Source organism: Pleurodeles waltl, chromosome 5 (assembly GCF_031143425.1).
Source record: "Pleurodeles waltl isolate 20211129_DDA chromosome 5, aPleWal1.hap1.20221129, whole genome shotgun sequence".
In the NCBI taxonomy this organism is placed as follows: Eukaryota; Metazoa; Chordata; class Amphibia; order Caudata; family Salamandridae; genus Pleurodeles; species Pleurodeles waltl.
The window spans coordinates 1254507222-1254530899 of NC_090444.1; the positions used below are offsets into that span (position 1 = coordinate 1254507222).

At 45.5% G+C, this 23678-nt stretch overlaps 1 protein-coding gene across 1 annotated transcript in view; it reads right to left on the reverse strand.

Moving 5' to 3' along the window:
• MDN1 (midasin AAA ATPase 1) overlaps positions 1-23678 on the reverse strand; it is a 1740009-nt gene that overhangs the window by 1430541 nt on the left and 285790 nt on the right. The window contains exons 17-18 of the mRNA XM_069235499.1: positions 8222-8325; positions 1359-1503 (exon numbers count right to left, since the gene is read on the reverse strand). Coding sequence (XP_069091600.1) covers positions 1359-1503; positions 8222-8325 — 249 coding nt within the window. The remainder of the gene's footprint in view (positions 1-1358; positions 1504-8221; positions 8326-23678) is intronic.

The following is a 23678-nucleotide window of genomic DNA, read 5'->3' on the forward strand; positions in this document are numbered from 1 at the left end:
CTCCTGCCTTCCAAAGATCCTGCTCCAGCGACGCCTTCCAAAGGGACCAGCGACCTCGACATCCTCTGAGGACTGCCCCTGCTTCGAAAAGACAAGAAACTCCCGAGGACAGCGGACCTGCTCCAAGAAAGGCTGCAACTTTGTTTCCAGCAGCTTTAAAGAACCCTGCAAGCTCCCCGCAAAAGGCGTGAGACTTGCAACACTGCACCCGGCGACCCCGACTCGGCTGGTGGCGATCCAACACCTCAGGAGGGACCCCAGGACTACTCTAAGACTGTGAGTACAAAAACCTGTCCCCCCTGAGCCCCCACAGCGCCGCCTGCAGAGGGAATCCCGAGGCTTCCCCTGACCGCGACTCTTTTGAATCCAAAGTCCCGACACCTGGGAGAGACCCTGCACCCGCAGCCCCCAGGACCTGAAGGACCGGACTTTCACTGGAGGAGTGACCCCCAGGAGTCCCTCTCCCTTGCCCAAGTGGAGGTTTCCCCGAGGAACCCCCCCCTTGCCTGCCTGCAGCGCTGAAGAGATCCCTAGATCTCCCATTGACTTCCATTACAAACCCGACGCTTGTTTCTACACTGCACCCGGCCGCCCCCGCGCTGCTGAGGGTGAAATTTCTGTGTGGGCTTGTGTCCCCCCCCGGTGCCCTACAAAACCCCCCTGGTCTGCCCTCTGAAGACGCGGGTACTTACCTGCAAGCAGACCGGAACCGGGGCACCCCCCTTCTCTCCATTCTAGCCTATGTGTTTTGGGCACCACTTTGAACTCTGCACCTGACCGGCCCGGAGCTGCTGGTGTGGTGACTTTGGGGTTGCTCTGAACCCCCAACGGTGGGCTACCTTGGACCAAGAACTGAACCCTGTAAGTGTCTTACTTACCTGGTAAAACTAACAAATACTTACCTCCCCTAGGAACTGTGAAAATTGCACTAAGTGTCCACTTTTAAAACAGCTATTTGTGAATAACTTGAAAAGTATACATGCAATTTTGATGATTTGAAGTTCCTAAAGTACTTACCTGCAATACCTTTCGAATGAGCTATTACATGTAGAATTTGAACCTGTGGTTCTTAAAATAAACTAAGAAAAGATATTTTTCTATATAAAAACCTATTGGCTGGATTTGTCTCTGAGTGTGTGTACCTCATTTATTGTCTATGTGTATGTACAACAAATGCTTAACACTACTCCTTGGATAAGCCTACTGCTCGACCACACTACCACAAAATAGAGCATTAGTATTATCTATTTTTACCACTATTTTACCTCTAAGGGGAACCCTTGGACTCTGTGCATGCTATTCCTTACTTTGAAATAGCACATACAGAGCCAACTTCCTACACATACTTATTACTGTACCTGTGTCTCCTCGATCTAGTAGTACCAATGATCCAGAGGATCCCTCCAGCAAACCACTTAGGCATTCCAGTGTCTCGGCTGTGGCCAGATTGATCTCATCCAGAAGGATCCAGTCTCCCTTCTTCACTGCCTTGGCTAGGGTGCCCTACAAAAAAAAAAAGAATACGCAAATCAACCAGACAGGGCCAAGTAGCACTAAATACCCATCAAAAATGTCCACCTTTCAGTGGGATAGTTTTGTGCACTTGGGACAAACAAACATCACGCAGATAATTATACAGATAGTATGGACCACATATTTTTGAAAAACAATGGGAACACAATATAGTAATGTAAAATACAAACGGCAATCTGAATAGATCATTTTTTTTGCTCTGATTTCCACTTGATTTTGCTTTTCTTAAAATAATGACTGAGTTAAAGTAATTAAGACAATTTTAAAAAAAATCTATTTAATTTTACATTCCCAATGGAATGAGCCAGATGTCATTTTTAGGTTGAGCACGGAAGCGCTCTGACCGGTTTTAAGTACTGTGGGCTTTCAAACACAGGCATCACTTTCATTTGTTCCTGGGCTTGCCTTTCAAAAATCATCTGATGTCATTGGTAAATGCTTTGCATTTGTCTTGCCTTGAGGGTGTTTTCGTCACACCTTGCAGACTGCCCCGGTTACAAGGATTACTGCACGACTGCCGGTATCATTCAGCGTGGACGAACTATTTCTTTTTATTTGGTCTCTTCCCTTCGTGCTGCATGGTAGCCATGGCGCTCACAGCGCAGAACAGTGTGAACTCAATCAGCCGTATTGGAGCCCTGGTCAAACTGTTCACAGTTACCCAATTATAATAATTTGTGTGGTTCTCTTAAAACACTTTAAATTGGTAAATGCTTTACATAAAGCAAATACTCAAAGCAAAAGTGGCTCTTCTGGCTCAGCAGGAGAGCTGATACTACAATATTCACTCCACTTAGGAAACTCGCCCCATAATGCTTTGCAGGACATTTCTTTTAAAAAACATTTTTGCTCATAGCTCAGCCTGGAAGTGGTGCCAGGACAACGGGACCACCTACAAAGTGTTCAGCTCGATGTGCTCTTTCTGTTTAGGTTTCTGCCCTTCCGCTGCTTGACCAGCTCAGGCAGGGGAAGGCAGAACAAAGGATTTACTGTGGAAGAGGAGGGCAACACCCTCTCCCCTGGAAATAGGTGTTACAAGGCTGGGAAGGGGTAGCCTCCCTGCGCCACTGGCTTGCTTTGAAAGGCACATTTGGTGCACTCCTTGCATAATCTGTTTTGCAACAGTCCAGGGACCACCCAATCCCTGGTCTGGCGCGAAACTACACAAAGGAAAGGGGAGTGACCACTCCCTGTCTATTACCACCCCAGAGGAGGTGCCCAGAACACCTCCAGGTGGCCAATTGATTTCACCACCATGGAAACAAGATGTGCAGAGGCTCCTGGGAGCATCTGGTTAATCAGGAGAGGTGACTGATGTCAGTGACCCCCTCTAATAGGTGGTCACCCTGCAGAGTGACCAAGCCACCTGTTAGGGTTATTTAGAGACTCCCTTGCAGGAGGGTCCCCAGATTCGGCATGCAAGACTCCACCAGGACTCCTCTGCAGCGACCTCTTCTGCTCCTGGCCACTGGAACCACTGTTGGTCTTCTCAGGAACCAAACAAGCCTGCAACTCCTGAGACGTCCTTGCCTTGCACCATTGTTTCTTCGGCTACTTCCAGCAGTTGCAACATTTCCATGGCTGTGCAATCTCTGAGGTCATCAAGACTTCAGCTGCACCAAAGAAGCAAGAAGGAATCGGTTTGGCGGGAAGGAGTCACTCCCCTGCATCCACAGGCACTTAAGTCAATGACGACCAGCTGCTGGGATCTTCTGCCATCTAGTTCCAAGACACATCTACAACACAGGTGGTGGTTCTGAGTGGTCCTCTCTACCTCCTGTCCAACTTAGGACACTGTGAGCCCCTGCCTCTCCTTGCAGTTCAGTACCCCTGTGCACCACAACTCTTGCAGCAACCAAGGCTTGTTGACTCCTTCTCCAAGAACCCCTGGCCTCCTGCACTTCATCCTTGCAAGGATGGTCTCTCCTCTGCTGGTCCTGCGTTGTGGGACTCCTCTCCAGGTGTCCTGACTGGGCCATACTGCGACATACTGTGCCTGCTGCCAGTGGGTTGACTGTGGGGGCTGGGACTGCTTCTGCTGGCACTTCCGACTGCTGAGAATCAGCCTGACTCACCTCCAAGGGTCGAGTCGTCCTGGGCCTTGCTGGTCCTCCTCTTCTCTAAAAATCCTCTTCTGCTCAGATTAGCATTTTCCAAGGCTTGTTAGTGGTCCTCATGATCATTGACCATCTATGACCCAGCGACCCACATGGGACATCTGCATGACCCCAAGGACCTCTCTGCAGCTCCTGGGCTCCACAGCTGATCTTCATCTTTACTCATAAACCCGGATCTTCATCCGTAGAAGGGTGGGTTGTGGATCCTGCGCCACCTGACACTCCTGTGTGGACCAGACTCTTTTGCAGGTCCTCTTCTTCCGGAATCCACCACTGGGTTCAACTGGACTGGTCCTGGTCTTGCAATCTTCCTTTTCCAAGTCAGCTGGTAAGTCTTTGGGAAGACCAGGTAACTTAGCTCTGATCTTCTTGTCTCTGGGGCTCACCTAAGTACTCACTTCTTGGAGTCCAGAGTTCTCCCAACTCCCTTCTAACTATACATCCTTGGGTGGGGACCTCACTTCGCCTTCCATATTTTAGTATATGGGTTGGCCCCTTTTATAGAGCCCCAGCTATTTTCTACTATTTCTTGCCAATATTTGTTGTTTCTATATGCTAATTTTTTAATATTTACTGTGTATTTATAGTGAGTACTTACCTCCAGTTGGGGGACTGCCTATAAGTGATCTAATTCAGTGTTACTGTAATAAAGCACCTTCATTATTATTGTAACACTGTGTGGTTCCTTTCACATGTGATAAGTTGCTGTGGTATTGCACGTGCTTTACATTCCTCCTCGATAAGTCTTGGCTGTTCACCACAGCTACCACTAGAGAGCCCTTGCTTCCTACACACTGTTTCACTAGCTAATAGGGGTTGCCGGGACCTGGTATAAGGTGCAAACACCACAGGTGCTAACCACTCACCAGGCCAGCTTCCTACATTTCTTAAGTGTATGAAGTTAAATACTACAGTCTGGGCTGAATAGAATTAATTTAAGAAACTACTGAGGAAGAACAAAGGTATACTGTCTATTCTAATAAGTAGTCTGATTTCCTGACTGCCTAAGGATAGGAATTGCTACTAGGCTCCTGTGGTCTAAGTACAGATCAGAGCATAAGTATGATTACAGAAAGCATAGAACACCACATAACAATCTTCATTCAGCACCTATTTCTCTTAGGTTTAAAAAGATAAGCATTTTTGCAGAAAATGTTGTTCTTGAAGTGGGATTTCTTATTTTGTTGTTGGGAATAAGCAGTCCTGTTTCAGGTAAAATACCATATCTTCCTGCAGTCTTCTCACCCTAAAAATGATTGCCCTTGGGGGAATGGGCAAGCAAGATGGGTGATAACACGCGGTTAGCCGGAGCTCCTGGAACCTCCCTAACATCCTACACAAATCTGAACCCGAACAGGGTAATAAATGACTGCACTGACCATTCCAGACCTATAACACATGGGAAGTGTGCCAGATAGCAACTTGGTGGTGCAGACAGAGAAGAAACGAGCAGTGGCAGAGACTGAAGCCTGGCTTGGGCTAGCAAAAAACTGTAGCTGCGATCCAGTAAAATGTACGGTATCCCAGAGGACTTCACTGTCCAGATTAAGAAGTGCCGTTAGTTGGTGCTGCTGTGTAACAGGTGAGGGGCCACCAGACTCTACAGTGGACGGGGAGATCCACATGAAAGCATGGGCTTGCAGCCAAGCAGAGAGAGAGGCGCCACGCAATGAGGAGATTGGTCTGGAGGTAAGATGGCAGGGTTGGAGTTCCTGCTTAAAAGGACGACCGGACCTCCTGAAAGCAGACAATGCCAGCTAGAAATAGGGACGACAGTTTCTGCTGTTGGTGGTGAAAGATATTGTGGAAAGAGCCGAGACAGATCAGATCAGAGCAGGAGCCAAGGAGCAGAGTCGGACAGAGAAACCGAGAGGCACAATGGCAGAGAAACGTCTTGGAGGAGTCCATTCCCCTGCCTGCTCAGTTAGGATAGGTTCTTTCAAGTCAAGGTTCGGTTGCCATTTATGAGAGTCATTAGGAATATTTAAATGTGGTGGCAGGAGTTACGGGGGTAGACTGTACAAGATCTGTGGATTATCTGGCCCAAGTGCTAGCAGGCAGACCATCACAGAATAAGGAACTATGCGGAGACAAGTTTATAAGGCATTTGTAGACCCACCTTAGTGGTTTTAAAAGTAACTCCCCACACGATATAGTGTGCCTATGTTCAGAGTAAATGCTAACAATTGCTTTAATTTACTGCAGTACTGGCAAACCAATCATTCTGCAATGAATTAGTATTATACATGGTACTGTGTAATAAGATGGATCGTGGAGTGCCTAGCCGTAGAGTTCTTTCCATTAAATTTGAGCCTCGGAAATTATCTCTAAATCACAAGCTTCTCTAGCGTCTTGGTATTCTTTACATTTAAGATGTCAGTGATAATAAGCCAGATAAGGACCAACTTTCCTTTTATCAGTGCTTCACCAAATACTGATTTGCCACAGCTCCGAGAGAACTTTGGTTAATCTGTTGCTTCATAATGGAGGTTGAGATGAGCCATCAATGAGCTGTGATCACTTTCGATCCTTCTCCAGATTAGAAAGTCATTAATCATCTACCAAGATTCCACTTTTACTAACATGTAATCAATGAGGATCTCTTGGCTTTCAGTGTTAAAAGTACATTGGGCAGGGGAATCAAAGAGCATCTGGCCACTAGGAGGTGATAATTTAATATGAGAAGATAATTTTGCTCTTCTCTTCGCCCAAGGACTAGAGCACAGGGTGTGCCATCACTCTTCCTGCCCCTTCTTTTAACACATCTAGAACCGTAAACAATGCATTAGGTTTTGTATTGAAGTTATCACACATGTAAGTCTTGATGCCAAACATACAAAGCTATTTTTACGGCAATGGGTTACAGCAAAGCACACCAATACATTTATGTAGCTCCTGAAGTCATGCATAAAACTCTGATGAATGCCCAGGCAACAGACATTGACTATGTCAATGTTCCACATTTCATGAGAGATTTGCAGCAACTGGATATTATTGTGAAGTGGGGAGTAGACTTGGCTTACCCAAGAAATCCTTTGTTCTGCCTTCCCAAGCTTGAGGTGGTCAACCAGCAGGGGGGGGCAGAAACCTGTCTGAGGGGTGGCAGCAGCTCAAGCTGCCTGGAAAACCCTGGAAGACTAGTAGGAGCAATGCTGGGGGGTCTTCTAATGAGCCCCCAAAGTGCATGGAATCATACAACCAATACTGGAAACAGTACTGGGGTATTATTCCGACATATTTCATAACAAATATACCCAGGTTTGGAGTTACCATTATTTAGATGGACATATTTAGTGACCTGTGTCCAGTACACGGGTAAAATGGCTTCCCCACACTGACGAGGTCCAGTGCAATGGAATTGGAGTTTATGCATACTGATAACAGGTAAAAAGTGGGGGTAACCATGTCAAAAAGAGGGTACTTTCCTACAGCATTTACCAGGGGCTTACAGGAGTGATAAATTGTGTACCAATTCCGCCACAAATAGATAATTGTATCTTGTCTTTAAGGAAAGAGCACTATTTAGCAGGGACCCAGTGTACAACTGTCGAAAACCATCAGTAGCAGTGGTAAAAAGTGAGGGTGACCATGACTAAAAGGGGCACTTTCCTACACCTTTTTATTAATTTTCTTACAGCATTCACAAGATTTCAAGTTGTGTCTGATACCAAAGCACCAGAGACAATCATTAGGAGTGTCAGCAACCGACATCTGTCATTTACAGGACCTTTATGACTTGAACCCTTTTGTTTTAGGAAGAGATATACTGCAAGGTTTTAGGACACTTTTTGAGGGAAAAGTCTGTCAGGAAGAAGATCTCTGGCTCCACGTCAGTAGGCGTGGAAAGAAAGGAACGGATACCAGAGAGTGAAATTTAATTAAATTAAATGTAGATTTATACAGGACGGCTTATAACCCATGAAGGTCTCAAAGCGCTGTCTGTGGGCACAGGGGCATTAAGTGATTTGACCAGAAACACAGGACGTTGAGCCGATGTTCAAACCCAAAACCAGTTTATCCATCTCTTGAAGCGGTCATTCGGACTGCTGCGCTACATTCTCTGCAGGTGGCACTCTTATAGTGGCCCCCATTGTCATCCTGAACAGACCGACAGGTCATGGAGCCGCACGATGCCACCTGTGAACGCATAAGGGAATTGCTTAAAAGTTTTCAGATCTAGTCTGGCACCTGGGTGAAATTCACAATGTCAGGAATCCCCCACTTGAAGCCTGTATCAGAATAGGATATGTTTAAAAGGTTTCATATGTTGAGAAAAATAGAATACCAAGTGACAAGCATGTTTGCCAAAACCACAATAAAAAAAGAAAGTGGAATACACCTGCAATGTCCTGAAAACTAGGTTGATGGATCCAGAGAGATCACAATCTGAATGGAAAACCCTCAAACCATCACCACCTTAGAATTACAGTGTTTCACATTTTTCCGTTATTTCATGGTAGAAGATGGACAGCCTATTTAAGTAACAGTGATTATATCCATTTCTACAAACTCAAAAAAAATCCATCCCTGAATTAGTGAATAGGTTGGTGTAAAGTCCATGAAATACTTACCTCAACAAATGCGAACATCAGTGCATTTTCTGCTAGCTTCATCTGCTGTTGGGCTTGATTAAGACGGATAGAAAAAGACTCCCACTTTTCTTTTAGCAGCACATCTAATAAGATAAAAAGAACAAGTAAATTACACAACAAATGAAGAGGAACGAATCAAAGCAGTCTCTCATTCTTAATGAAATGTTGTAATACATTAATTACTTGAAAATCGTTATTGAACGATAGCCTCACAATTTTAATAGTTGACACATTGATAACATGAAAAACAATATGATCAAAGAGTACGAGTACAAAGTGATGAAGAGATAGTCATTATGTATGATGAAGTGCCCTGAACAGAATTACCCTGGCAAGGCAAATCGCTGCATTCAAATTCTTATATTTGAAATTGTTTTGGTTGAACTGTGGGAAAATGCAGCAGTCTTCCTTGTGAGGGACTGGAATACTCTTTAGTGACTGTCAATACAAATTTTCCTTTTATAACAAATATTTCTGGTGGATATGACATATTTGTCATCACCTTAGAAATATCCAAAAGTGCAAGACTGGAGGGACCTTGAAACTACTGTCCAACCAATCAATGACACCACCAGTCTATAACCAACAACATCCGGCATGCAGACATCAGTTTCTTTATGTTTTTCAAACGCCCAATCAAGGCAGCAGAAAAAAAAAAAAAAAAAACAAGCTTATCAACATCAGAAGTGACAACAAAAAGTAATTGTATACCTTGAAACTTTATTAGGACTGACTCTACTTTAGAAGAATAGGAGGAATGACAGTAATGAATTTCTGGGAAGACTGAGTATCCACCAAAAGGAAAAGGTTATGTACCCAGTAAGCATCTGTTAGTGGCATGTAGTGCAGTAGTTTCACACGCTCTGCATACGTCTGCCATCTAGTGTTGGGTGCGGAAGGATGCAAGTTGTTTCTGTTTGAAAAGTCTTTAGTCACGAGGTATAGTGACTCATCCTGTTGCTGGTAATGCACATGGACATCGACTCCATCATCAGATTATTTTCCAGCAGGCGGTTTATGACTGGAGTGTTGTGTAAGGTAAATTAAATGTCCTTTTTATGAGACTTTTTATGAGACTACTACTGACCGAGGTGTCCGGTGAGGCAGATGGGCGCATGTGAATTTACAGCACTACATGCTACAAACAGATGCTAACTGATTAAGTAACACTTTGTTTGATGGCACGTGTTGCCGTAGATACACATGCTCTGCATGGACTGTAAAGCAGTGCCTCCCAAAAATCTGTGGCTAACCTGTGCGAGTTGTAGTATTTTGAAAGAGAATGTAACACTGCCTGACCTACAATAGCTTGTTGGGATGTAAAAACAACCACACAGTAATGTTTAGTCAAAGTGTGTGGTGTAGCCCATGTTGCTGCTCTACAAATGTCAGCTAGGGGAATGTTACCTAAAAAGGCCATTGACGCACCTTTTTTTACGAGCTGAATGTGCTTTAGGTAAAACAGTTAATGGCCTTTTGGCTTTTGCATAGCAACTTAGTATACATTTGACAATCCATCTTCCTATAGCAGATTTACTAACAGGATTGCCTTTATGTGGTGGAGCAATAATAGATTGTTTTGACTTCCTAAAGATTTTAGTCCCATCAATATGGAACAGAAGTCCTCTTTTAAAACCTAATGTGCGTAGGGCTTTATCAGCAGCCAAGTTAGATTTAGGAAAGAAGACTGGCAACTTAATTATTTGATTAATACAAAAATGATAATACCACTTTTGGTTAAAACAAAAAATTTGCGATTGGTCCGAAGAAACACTTTATCGTTCTGTATTTGGAAAAAAGGTTCTTGTAGTGTTAGTGGCTGGAGCTCAATGACCCGTCTGGGGGAGGCTGCAAATAAAAAGCCAATTTCCACAATAGAAACTGTAAAAGATATGAGTACAGTGGATCAAATGGTGGGCCCACAAGTCTAGCGAGGACCACAAAAGGTTCCAAGAAGGCACTTGGGGTAGTCTTGGCAGTATTATTCTTTTGAGCCCTTCCACAGAAGCTTTAATGACAGGAAATTTTAAGAGTAGAGTGTTGTCTGTTCTGAAGGTAAGCATCTATGTCGGCTAAGTGTAACCTTATGGAAGTATGCTAAGTTTGCCTTCTGTAAATGAAGGAAGTGGATCATATTTTGCACTGATACGTGGAAGAGGTCCCAAATTTGAGCAATGCAATAGTGCACAAAACGTTTCCATTTTGCTGTGTAAAATGCTCCAGTATTTGGACTATGTGCTTCCAAAAGAAGAAAGAGAAGAGAGAGCGAGAGAGAGAAGAGAGCGAGAGAGAGAAGAGAGCGAGAGACACAAAAGAGAGACCGTTCTGCTAATGGGTATATATTGTGGTAAATAGCCCAATACCAAATTGTCTGTGCCAGGCTAGACAGCTGTGGAGAATGAGACCCTCCAACCCATGTTTTTGCACCTAGTATATACAGGGAGTGCAGAATTATTAGGCAAATGAGTATTTTGACCACATCATCCTCTTTATGCATGTTGTCTTACTCCAAGCTGTATAGGCTCGAAAGCCTACTACCAATTAAGCATATTAGGTGATGTGCATCTCTGTAATGAGAAGGGGTGTGGTCTAATGACATCAACACCCTATATCAGGTGTGCATAATTATTAGGCAACTTCCTTTCCTTTGGCAAAATGGGTCAAAAGAAGGACTTGACAGGCTCAGAAAAGTCAAAAATAGTGAGATATCTTGCAGAGGGATGCAGCACTCTTAAAATTGCAAAGCTTCTGAAGCGTGATCATCGAACAATCAAGCGTTTCATTCAAAATAGTCAACAGGGTCGCAAGAAGCGTGTGGAAAAACCAAGGCGCAAAATAACTGCCCATGAACTGAGAAAAGTCAAGCGTGCAGCTGCCACGATGCCACTTGCCACCAGTTTGGCCATATTTCAGAGCTGCAACATCACTGGAGTGCCCAAAAGCACAAGGTGTGCAATACTCAGACATGGCCAAGGTAAGAAAGGCTGAAAGACGACCACCACTGAACAAGACACACAAGCTGAAACGTCAAGACTGGGCCAAGAAATATCTCAAGACTGATTTTTCTAAGGTTTTATGGACTGATGAAATGAGAGGGAGTCTTGATGGGCCAGATGGATGGGCCCGTGGCTGGATTGGTAAAGGGCAGAGAGCTCCAGTCCGACTCAGACGCCAGCAAGGTGGAGGTGGAGTACTGGTTTGGGCTGGTATCATCAAAGATGAGCTTGTGGGGCCTTTTCAGGTTGAGGATGGAGTCAAGCTCAACTCCCAGTCCTACTGCCAGTTCCTGGAAGACACCTTCTTCAAGCAGTGGTACAGGAAGAAGTCTGCATCCTTCAAGAAAAACATGATTTTCATGCAGGACAATGCTCCATCACACGCGTCCAAGTACTCCACAGCGTGGCTGGCAAGAAAGGGTATAAAAGAAGGAAATCTAATGACATGGCCTCCTTGTTCACCTGATCTGAACCCCATTGAGAACCTGTGGTCCATCATCAAATGTGAGATTTACAAGGAGGGAAAACAGTACACCTCTCTGAACAGTGTCTGGGAGGCTGTGGTTGCTGCTGCACGCAATGTTGATGGTGAACAGATCAAAACACTGACAGAATCCATGGATGGCAGGCTTTTGAGTGTCCTTGCAAAGAAAGGTGGCTATATTGGTCACTGATTTGTTTTTGAATGTCAGAAATGTATATTTGTGATTGTTGAGATGTTATATTGGTTTCACTGGTAATGAAAAATAATTGAAATGGGTATATATTTTTTTTTGTTAAGTTGCCTAATAATTATGCACAGTGATAGTCACCTGCACACACAGATATCCCCCTAACATAGCTAAAACTAAAAACAAACTAAAAACTACTTCCAAAAATATTCAGTTTTGATATTAATGAGTTTTTTGGGTTCATTGAGAACATGGTTGTTGTTCAATAATAAAATTAATCCTCAAAAATACAACTTGCCTAATAATTCTGCACTCCCTGTAGTTGTCATGTTGTCTGTGCGTACTTTGTTGGTGAGATGAATTACAAAGCCTTTGAGTGGTAAATGAACAGCTAGCAGCTCTAAATAACTGATGAATAGGGTTTGATGTGTGTGATCCCAAAGCCTGGACTGTGAAGTCCTGGGAGGAGCACCCCACCATGTCCAAGATAGGCCACTTGTCAGAATGATCTGGAGAATAGGGTCCAGGAATAGCCACCCCTTTAAAAGGCTGGTTTTGTTTCACCACTGCAGAGTGAAAGGTGGGGCTGTGTACCAACTCTAGATCCTCTAAGCTACCATGTGCCAGACTCCATTTGCATGACAGACATTCCTGAATCAGGTGCATAGAAAACGTGCATGTGGTACGATAATGCAAGACGCCATCATTCCCAGGACCTCCATGACTGATTTTACTGAGACTGGGTGGTTAGGAAGAAAATGAGAAAGCTGGGTTTGAAAGGTTTGTATCCTTACTGCATTTGGGTATGCTATTCCAAACTGTGTTGAGAATGCCCCCCCTAGAGAGGGTTGTATCTGAAGTTTAGATGAGACTTTTAAAAATTTATGGTGAAACCTAACTGATGAAGTGAGTCTATTGTGAATTGATATGTTGCAAGCACTGATTGAGATCGCTGGCTTTGATAAGCCAGTCATCTGGGTATGGGTAGACATGAACTTTCTGCCTGTGCAAGTGAGCTGCTACGACTGTTGTGACCCAGAAGGGGAGCACTTTGAACTGGTAGTGTTGTCCTTCCATCACAAATCTGAGTTATTTGCAATGTGCTGAGTGTATGGGAATATGAAAGTAAGCATCTTTTACATTTAGTGCTGATAAAAAGTCACCTTGTTGCAGCTGTGGGATCAGATCATTAAGTGTGACCATGTGAGCAGCCATTCATTGGCGTTTTGCCAATAGTTAAGGTCTACTTGCCAGATACGACTGTGCACACTGGGGTACATGGAGGAACTTTTCCTGTACCTCCCAGAGAAGCACAAGAAAAGAAGCCAGGAAATTGTTAGTGAGGGGCAATTATTCCCCAACAATTTATGCAAGTAGACATTAAGTATTGGCAATATGTCAGTGGCTGGCTGCTTGAGCAGCAACACACTTGCCAGAAGCATCAATGAGCCTGCGTCCCTTATCAGGAGGTGGAGCATCAAGTGCAGCTTTTGAGTTAACTCTTTTCCTGGCATTAGATACAACTAAAGAGTCAGCAGGAATGGGACCTTTAATAAAAACTGGGTCTGATGGGGTTGCCCTATAATTTTTTCTCCACATGCAAAGTATTAATAAATGCTCTAGCAGGGTCTTGAAAGTGCCTCAACATACCTTTTAGCAAGGGTAAGTATTGTGTGGACTTATGCGAGGTGGGGAGTGCCTCAAAAATGAAGTTGTCTTCAATGGGCTCTTTGTGAAGAGGCACCTGATGGTATGTGGTTGCCCTCCCAATGAGTTCTTGAAAATAAGTTGTATCGTCTGGCGGAGAAGATCTAGCTGGATAGACCTTTGTGTCAGTGTCTATATACGTGTCTATATCACATTGAGACAAAGAATTGTGTCTGAATGCAAAGGGAGATCATCATCCTCTGTTTCCTGGGTTTTGTGAAAAGACTGCAGTGAGCCATGAGGAGAGGGGTCGCCTTGAGATGGTGAAGGAGGAGTAGGTGTGATTTACGTAGAGGTGGGTGGATCTCGACCAAGTCTTTCTTCATTCTCGTTTGTTTGACTGGAGACATAGGTGGATCAATTGCCTCTTCAAAATAAAGTTGTTGTGATGAAGGAGCAGTAACAACAGCTTTAACCGGCTCTCTCCCTGTGTGTGTGGCTGCATATGCAGTTGACACTGCTTGGCATGGAGCTGTTGCTTCATCCTATTATGTATGGGCTCTGGGGAAGTTCTGAACTCCAAGGCTACAGAAACGGTCAGTTTCTTTGGCGCTGAGGCGCTTTGAACTTTCAGTGCCCAAGTGGTCGGTGCCAAGGCAGGGAGTCCTTTTGGTGCCAAAACAGTTGGTGCTGAGTGAGACATGGAAGCTTTCAGCACAGAGGCAGGTGGCGTTCGGCTCAGTACTGAGATGGAAGGCTTATGCTTAGGTTTCAGTGCCAAGCTCAAGGGCAAGGCATTCAAGTGAGTCTTTCGATGCCTGCCATGGCCCGAGAGCAGTGGCAGCTCGATAACCTTCACTTCTGTGGTTGTGGGCTTTTTGGTCAGAGCAGGGGAAGATTTATTCATGGTTGGTTGACCTGGAGGAATTTCCTGCATCTCAAAGATTATGTCGGCTTTGGAGTGTGAATCTTGGACAGAAAAAGCCTCTTCAGGAGCTGAAGCCTTGTGGAGATCCTGTTCCTGTTCCTGTTTGGTGTCGGAGATGGGTTCTTGCAGACCGAATATATCGCCCGTTTCCTCGACCTCTTGCCTCTGCATTTCTCAGCAGCTGGCTCTGATCTTGTAGAGTCTTTTTTTTACCAGAAAGACTGGCAGGCCTCACTGTCTTCTTCGCTATGCTCCGGCAAAAGGCAGAGGTTGAAAAATCTGGTGAAGATCGTTCCTCGGAAATTTCGAGTGACACCGCACACAAACAGAAAGGCATCTGTTCTATTAGGATTTCATTCTCCAAGGTCTGGATCGGAGGAAATGGCATCCCAAAGGGAGCAGCCCCTAGGGCCTGAATCGAAGCGTGACAATACTAATAGAATATTCTTCAGCCCCAGAACGGTAAAAGGATTGGAGTAACAGGTTTGATAACCATACTGATGAATTGGAGGTTTCCTGAACAGAAAAGCCCTAATAAGGCCCGAACCGGAGCTCGGGGAAAACACAGCCGGACCAGACGGCAGAAAAAACAATCTGATGATGGAGTCAATGCCCATGCGGATTACCAGCAAGGGGAGTCACTATACCTTGAGACTCTAAAGGCTTTTCTAACAAAAACAACTTGCAACCTTCCAGACCCAACAGTGAATGGCCGACAGTATGCAGAGCATGTGTATCTACAGACACACATGCCATCAGTGTTACAGGCAATACGTACCCTTATATTTTTGATGAATACTTATTTTTTACTTAATCGTCCCCTCGTGAATGAGTCCCATCAGGATGCTGGGCTGACCAGTGACGGCTAAACAAGGAAATATTAAAAAACAGATCCAGCAAAATAGTCAATGCTTCAAAGTAGCTGTCCAGCACATATCAGCCAAAAGGGACAACTATGGTCAGTCCTAAATAGGCCACCATGACTTTACCAGCAGACAAATCTTTTTCTCTTAGTCACAGTGTAAATTAACTTTATTCAGAGGTGACCCGATGAGATTGTCATGGCTTTCTGCTACAACATAGCATTAACTTTCATTGCCCCAGTTAGACAAAACTGCATATCCACGATTCGATCTTGTACGATAAATGTAGTATGAGACGGCCCTCTGAACATTAAACTTTTGCAACCACTCCTCCTTCCTAGACGGGTGAGGAAGAGAGAAGTAAGGCAGAAGAGTGTCAGACTTGATTACTTGGCGACCAAACACGACTTTTGGCAGAAAAGAAGTGTGCAGAACCAATGTGTGTTGGTAGAACACAGAATGTAGACTTAAGTCTCACAAGACCGCTTTCCTCTGGTTCAAACAGATGCCATATTGAAACCCAGAACCAAGTTTACATGCCAGTGTGGAACAAAAATAGGCATGGGTGTAAAAGTATGCTAAACTACAAAGGGAAAACTAAAAAAAGAATGTTGGTCAAGCATAAAAGAGGACATCACAGCCAAGTATCTTTTCATTATCAAGCCCACCAAGCTCAGCTGAGTGAGGGAGTGCACAAAGTGCAGGACATCCGACAGGCAGGCTACGAAAGAGGCAAGGTTCTTAGCCCAGCAGAAAGACACTTCTTCCAGCATGCATCATAAATAGACTTTGTACCCTGTTTCCAGGTAGGTAGAATAACATCCACCAGCTAAGTAAATCTAACTGACAACCCTAAATATGCAGCAATAGTGCCAAAGTACCCAAGGACTGGGGAGTAGGACCCCCACCATCCTGGAGCGAACCAGTAGAGCCATGGGGGAAAGAAGAGGCTGAACATGGAGCTCAAACAGCTTGGCATCCTTCTCGCCTAGTCCAGGACAAAGATTTTGTTGTGTACCATTTACACTTACCTTCCGTAGCACCCACAAAAATAAAAGGGTAAAATGGACTGCAAAATGTAAACTTCGAATCAATGGTAAACAGAAAGTGCCCCCCTAAAGCCATGTGGTGATAAGCATAGGGCACGAGAGCACCTCCTTTTAAGAACTGAGGAAAAAGTATCAATGCATGGGTGCTCACCTGTGAGATGATCACACCTGCCGATTTGGGGTCCAGCTTGCATTCATGGTCTACCAGGTACAGCAGACTCAAGGCATCCCTCCAGGGATTCGGAATCCCTGACAAGTGTGATGCCACTGGAAAAAATTTGTATTTTAGGGACTACTGCCACATAACACAGGTGCTTCGACCACAGCATCCAGGACCTCACTCTGTTTTGTCTGCTTAGGAAGTGGATTGCAGTATTATACACCAGGACTTAATACGACCTAGCATGAGAAGGAGAGGAGAAATGCTTGGCGGATGGATCAAAGCTTCAGTACAAGGATTATAAAGCCATAGCTCTGCCAGGGATCAAGGGCCTCAGCACCCACATCTCACAGGTTGACGTTCCAAATCAAAACGGAGGCAGAACTTGACGACCCATCCTAATATTTTATTGGCACATGCATGTGTCAACGTTCAGGAGAACCAACGCAAAGATATCCATTCTTGTGAAGATGATATGAATGAAGCCATTGTAGTCTGTGGCACCACAGGAAAGACCTCATCCTTCACCAGATGAGGGGTGTCAGTCAACCAACTAGTTGTCTAAGAAAGCAAACCTGCACATTACTGACTTTATGAGGGATGCAACCACAACTGTCATCACTTTGATGAAAATCTGAGAGGATGCAAAGCCGAAGCAGAATAGCCCACTGATAATACTGGTACCCCCACTATGATGTGGAGGCACTAGGACGTGGAGGCAGTGCTGTGGGCTGCCAGGACTTGGACTACGAAACAGACATCCAACAGGGTTAAGGACAACATCCAGTCCTGTCAGTTAATAATCAAGACGATGTGGCTCAAAGACAGCATATTAGACTTCATGGCAAATGCATGGGTTCAGGTAATACAGGTATGGGTTGTGTCTGGGTCACTTGTCCATCCTGAGAACCAGGAAGTAAAAGTAAAATCCTTTTCCCCCCGCTGCCTGGGGCGGTACTTTGACAGATCCCTTTTGCTAAATGGTCAACATACCCATCTCCAAAATCAAGACAAAGGCTGCAAACCATTTTTAGGCAGAAGGTTGATTTTGGGGGAAAAAAGCCACAAAGAGGAAGGCATAACCCTTGTGTATAAACTGGAGCACTCATCAGTATGTTGTGATGGGCACAGATTTGGCCAAGAAAATACAAGACCCTCTCCAAGAAATGAAGTTGATGTGAGGGGAAGCACTGTAGGAAGCTGGGTCTTCATAAAGTGGACCAAAAAGAGGTACACTGTGTAAAAGTCCAAGCAAAACCCAAAGGAATTACAGAGGCACAAATGACGCCTCCAATGATCTCTTTTGTGGTAGCGTGGGCGAGCAATTAGGCATTACAGAAGGCAGTGCTAAGCATGTATGGCATACACAAAGGCACTAAGTGAAACATACTTAATAAGGAAATCCAACACTAGCTTATAAAAAGAAGGCATACTTTTATATAAATTGTGATATCAAGATCATCAGAATAGGGTGAGTACTTTTCAAGTTATTAATTTTTACCGTTTTCAAAAGTTGAAAGTCCCATTTTTTGGGGGGTAATGTTATCCAATGGGGAACACAAAGACTGTATATGGGTACTTAGCAGTGACTTAGAGGACCCATTTTCTGGAGTTAAGTATGGGGCAAGGTCCAAGGTAGAACCAACAGGTCACTTTGGAAGGCAATGAGACGTCTGGATGCAGAGATGCTTTTCAGGCCCGGGTGCCCTAATGTTATCCTATGGCAGTGGTTCCCAAACTTTTTCGATCCCCGGCTCCTTTGACCTATTGGCCGTGTTGGCCACGGCTCCCCATTATGTTACTTTTTTTTGGCGGGTGGGGGAACGTAATCCCAGCCTGTACCTGTACCTACACTATTTACAGTTTGACTTCTTAATTCTCTCGTTCAGGTTCATGAAAACCATTTATTTTAAACTATTTATTTTCTTTTGTCATAGGGATATTATTAATGGTACTCTGGCGCCCTCCGCTGGTCACAATAATTAATGCAGGGGTGTAGGAAGTTGGCTCTGTATGTGCTATTTCAAAGTAAGGAATAGCAGGCACAGAGTCCAAGGGTTCCCCTTAGAGGTAAAATAGTGGTAAAAATAGATAATACCAATGCTCTATTTTGTGGTAGTGTGGTCGAGCAGTAGGCTTATCCAAGGAGTAGTGTTAAGCATTTGTTGTACATACACATAGACAATAAATGAGGTACACACACTCAGAGACAAATCCAGCCAATAGGTTTTTATATAGAAAAATATCTTTTCTTAGTTTATTTTAAGAACCACAGGTTCAAATTCTACATGTAATATCTCATTCGAAAGGTATTGCAGGTAAGTACTTTAGGAACTTTAAAGCATAAAGATTGCATGTATACTTTACAAGTTATTGACAAATAGCTGTTTTAAAAGTGGACACAGTGCAATTTTCACAGTTCCTAGGGGCGGTAAGTATTTGTTAGGTTAACCAGGTAAGTAAGACACTTACAGGGCTTAGTTCTTGGTCCAAGGTAGCCCACCGTTGGGGGTTCAGGGCAACCCCAAAGTCACCACACCAGCAGCTCAGGGCCGGTCAGGTGCCGAGTTCAAAGTGGTGCCCAAAACACATAGGCTAGAATGGAGAGAAGGGGGTGCCCCGGTTCCGGTCTGCTTGCAGGTAAGTACCCGCGTCTTCGGAGGGCAGACCAGAGGGGTTTTGTAGGGCACCGGGGGGGACACAAGCCCACACAGAAATCTCACCCTCAGCAGCACGGGGGCGGCCGGGTGCAGTGTAGAAACAAGCGTCGGGTTCGCAATGTTAGTCTATGAGAGATCTCGGGATCTCTTCAGCGCCGCAGGCAGGCAAGGGGGGGATTCCTCGGGGAAACCTCCACTTGGGCAAGGGAGAGGGACTCCTGGGGGTCACTTCTCCAGTGAAAGTCCGGTCCTTCAGGTCCTGGGGGCTGCGGGTGCAGGGTCTCTCCCAGGCGTCGGGACTTTAGGTTCAAGGAGTCGCGGTCAGGGGAAGCCTCGGGATTCCCTCTGCAGGCGGCGCTGTGGGGGCTCAGGGGGGACAGGTTTTGGTACTCACAGTATCAGAGTAGTCCTGGGGTCCCGCCTGAGGTGTCGGATCTCCACCAGCCGAGTCGGGGTCGCCGGGTGCAGTGTTGCAAGTCTCACGCTTCTTGCGGGGAGCTTGCAGGGTTCTTTAAAGCTGCTGGAAACAGAGTCGCAGCCTTTCTTGGAGCAGGTCCGCTGTCCTCGGGAGTTTCTTGTCTTTTCGAAGCAGGGGCAGTCCTCAGAGGATGTCGAGGTCGCTGGTCCCTTTGGAAGGCGTCGCTGGAGCAGGATCTTTGGAAGGCAGGAGACAGGCCGGTGAGTTTCTGGAGCCAAGGCAGTTGTCGTCTTCTGGTCTTCCGCTGCAGGGGTTTTCAGCTGGGCAGTCCTTCTTCTTGTAGTTGCAGGAATCTAATTTTCTAGGGTTCAGGGTAGCCCTTAAATACTAAATTTAAGGGCGTGTTTAGGTCTGGGGGGTTAGTAGCCAATGGCTACTAGCCCTGAGGGTGGGTACACCCTCTTTGTGCCTCCTACCAAGGGGAGGGGGTCACAATCCTAACCCTATTGGGGGAATCCTCCATCTGCAAGATGGAGGATTTCTAAAAGTTAGAGTCACCTCAGCTCAGGACACCTTAGGGGCTGTCCTGACTGGCCAGTGACTCCTCCTTGTTATTCTCATTTTCTCCGGTCTTGCCGCCAAAAGTGGGGGCCGGGCCGGAGGGGGCGGGCAACTCCACTAGCTGGAGTGTCCTGCTGGGTTGGCACAAAGGAGGTGAGCCTTTGAGGCTCACCGCCAGGTGTGACAATTCCTGCCTGGGGGAGGTGTTAGCATCTCCACCCAGGGCAGGCTTTGTTACTGGCCTCAGAGTGACAAAGGCACTCTCCCCATGGGGCCAGCCACATGTCTCGGTTTGTGGCAGGCTGCTAAAACTAGTCAGCCTACACAGATAGTCGGTTAAGTTTCAGGGGGCACCTCTAAGGTGCCCTCTGGGGTGTATTTTACAACAAAATGTACACTGGCATCAGTGTGCATTTATTGTGCTGAGAAGTTTGATACCAAACTTCCCAGTTTTCAGTGTAGCCATTATGGTGCTGTGGAGTTCGTGTTTGACAGACTCCCAGACCATATACTCTTATGGCTACCCTGTACTTACAATGTCTAAGGTTTTGTTTAGACACTGTAGGGGTACCAGGCTCATGCACTGGTACCCTCACCTATGGTATAGTGCACCCTGCCTTAGGGCTGTAAGGCCTGCTAGAGGGGTGTCTTACCTATACTGCATAGGCAGTGAGAGGCTGGCATGGCACCCTGAGGGGAGTGCCATGTCGACTTACTCATTTTGTTCTCACTAGCACACACAGGCTTGTAAGCAGTGTGTCTGTGCTGAGTGAGGGGTCTCTAGGGTGGCATAAGACATGCTGCAGCCCTTAGAGACCTTCCTTGGCATCAGGGCCCTTGGTACTAGAAGTACCAGTTACAAGGGACTTATCTGAATGCCAGGGTGTGCCAATTGTGGATACAATGGTACATTTTAGGTGAAGGAACACTGGTGCTGGGGCCTGGTTAGCAGGGTCCCAGCACTCTTCTTAGTCAAGTCAGCATCAGTATCAGGCAAAAAGTGGGGGGTAACTGCAACAGGGAGCCATTTCTTTACAAGGGGGTTTTGTTTCCAAAACCACGGTGAAAAGCTACCGATTAAAAGCACCTCCGAGTGGTTTCCAGACTGTGTGCGGCGCCCCTGGCTAATTTTGACGGCGCACTAAGGAGCCGCGGCGCACAGTTTGGGAACCACTGTCCTATGGGAAAGAAACATACACTCCATACTGGTACTTAGCAACAATGTACAGAAGTGTTCTACTGGGATTGATTTAAATATGGGGCAAGGTCCAAGGCCACACTAACAGCTCACCTCTGGGGGCTTTAGGGCGAACGGGTGTCATGAAGTCGGCTGTCCTATTCACTTCAATGGAGATTGGTCATGTCAGAAAGAGGCTGCAAGCAGGGACTGGGTGGCCAGTCTAGAGGAACCCACAGGGGCTACTTGACACTTGATATCCTCAGGCACGAAGGTCTGTGGTGCTCGAGTGAAGTGGTGGTGTCTTTTGGCATCGGGTTCTGGTACAGGGGATATAGAACCAGGCTGAAATCCCTGTTGAAAGTGTGTGAACTCAAGGTGGGCTGTGTCTCTGGAGGGCCTGTTGGCCCACTTCAGGTCAGGCTAGATGATGTCTACGTGATCTTCTGAGGGAGGGAGTGGTCTTCTTTGAAGCCTCCTGCCTTGGAATGCAGATTTACAGGTGATCAGGTTGGCAGGGGTATGTATCACCCCTGCCACAGCAGGCTTTGTTTCTGACCTCCAGAGAGCAAAGGCTCTCACCGCAGGGGGGTCAGAATCTAGTCTGTTGGTGGCAGGCTAGCTAGAACTAGTCAGTGAGCCCACCAGCAGTTGGTACGTTTTCAGGGGACACCTCTAAGGTGCCCTCCTGGTGCATGAATAATAAATCCATCATTGGTATCAGTGAGGGATAATTAATAAGACATTCCTGATACCAAACATCCCTAGTTTCAGTGAAGCCATCACGTAGCTGGGAAACTCATGTTGACCAGTGTCCAGCACATGCATTTAAAATGGTTTACCTGCACACTTACCAGGTCTAAGAATCGAGAATAATAGCAGGGGCATAGCTACTTTTCCAGATATGCCCACACATGTAATATAATGCACCTTGCCTTAGTCTTTTAAGTCCTGCTGTAGGGGTTACTTACACATCTTACATTCGGTATTTTAGGGAACATGGCATACAGGCTGTGTGGCATGTCATGTTTTCACTTTTGGGAGCACCTTGCCACGCAGCCTTCAATGGCAGTCTGCATGAGGTTGGTGCGGAGTCCCTTAGAGTGACAAGTTATGTTGGAGCTTTAAGGAACCTTCTTTAGTACCTAATCACCAGAGGTACCATTTACTTAGTTAACAAGTGACCAGGCATCTTATTTTGGGGAATGAACAATGGTACAGTGGACCTGGTTAACAGGAATCCAGTGCACTTCAGTCAAAGTTGCATAAAAAAAGCCAGGCAAAAAAAGGGGTTGAAGGATACTGCAACACCCAGCTTCCGCAAGTACCAATCATAGCAACTTTGTGGAAGCAAAGTCAGCATCTGCTATTGCTGCTGGAGAAAGTTTGATCCTTCTTTTCCACAAAAGAAAGAGAACATTAGTTGAGGGGTCAGCCACACTGTTGTTGGAATTGCTTGGTTATGGTGGAAATTGTTTGGTAGAAGCCTTAACAAGTGTGCTGTCCCATGATTATTCGTCAATCATTTCAGAGTCAGCCTTCTCAACAGAGTTTCTACCCACCGAAGAGCATGGCCGTAAAAGCATCCTGGACATCTCTGGAGGATGCTGTGCAGTGCATTCAGACATGCCTGTGCAACGTTGCTGCTGCTGTCAGGGCATGCAACAATATCAGCCGAATTCAGACTGCAATCTAGTATTTAATTTGAAGCATCAAGATCATACCTTACAACCTCTGAAAACAAGCACCTTGATTAGTCTGGAAAGTTAATGATAACGGGTATTGCTGTTCCTTCCAAGGTGTGAATATATCTTCCAAAGTGGAAAAGAGGCAGAAGCCATGCAGAAGGGAAAAAAAAAAGTCCACCAGAATAAAGGGATTTTAACTTGCGGTCCAGAAAAGTGGTACGGAAGGTGCTCAGGTTTAGTTTTGCCAAGGACGCCTGTATCAAAACACCTTCTGGAAAAGAATAAGCCAACATTAACTCTGGTTCGAAAGGCACGGGCCACCTATTTAAGAAATGCTGTGCCTGAAGTGTTTCTTTCATGCATCAACTAACTTGAATACAGCCTCATTGAAGGAGAAAGAAGAGTGAGGATGGCTGTAGAAATTAGTTCAAAAGTTTAAAATGCTGGACTTTACACCATTTGGAGTGGCAGTTTAAGTGCATGGGCAACCTTCTAAACAGCAGCTATGAGGGAGGTCCCGCAGGATGGGAAACATACCCTTCCAAGAGATTTATCAAATCCACTGACATTTTGAAAGTCCAGAGAAAGCAGGCATCAGTATATTTCAGGGAAGGGGTG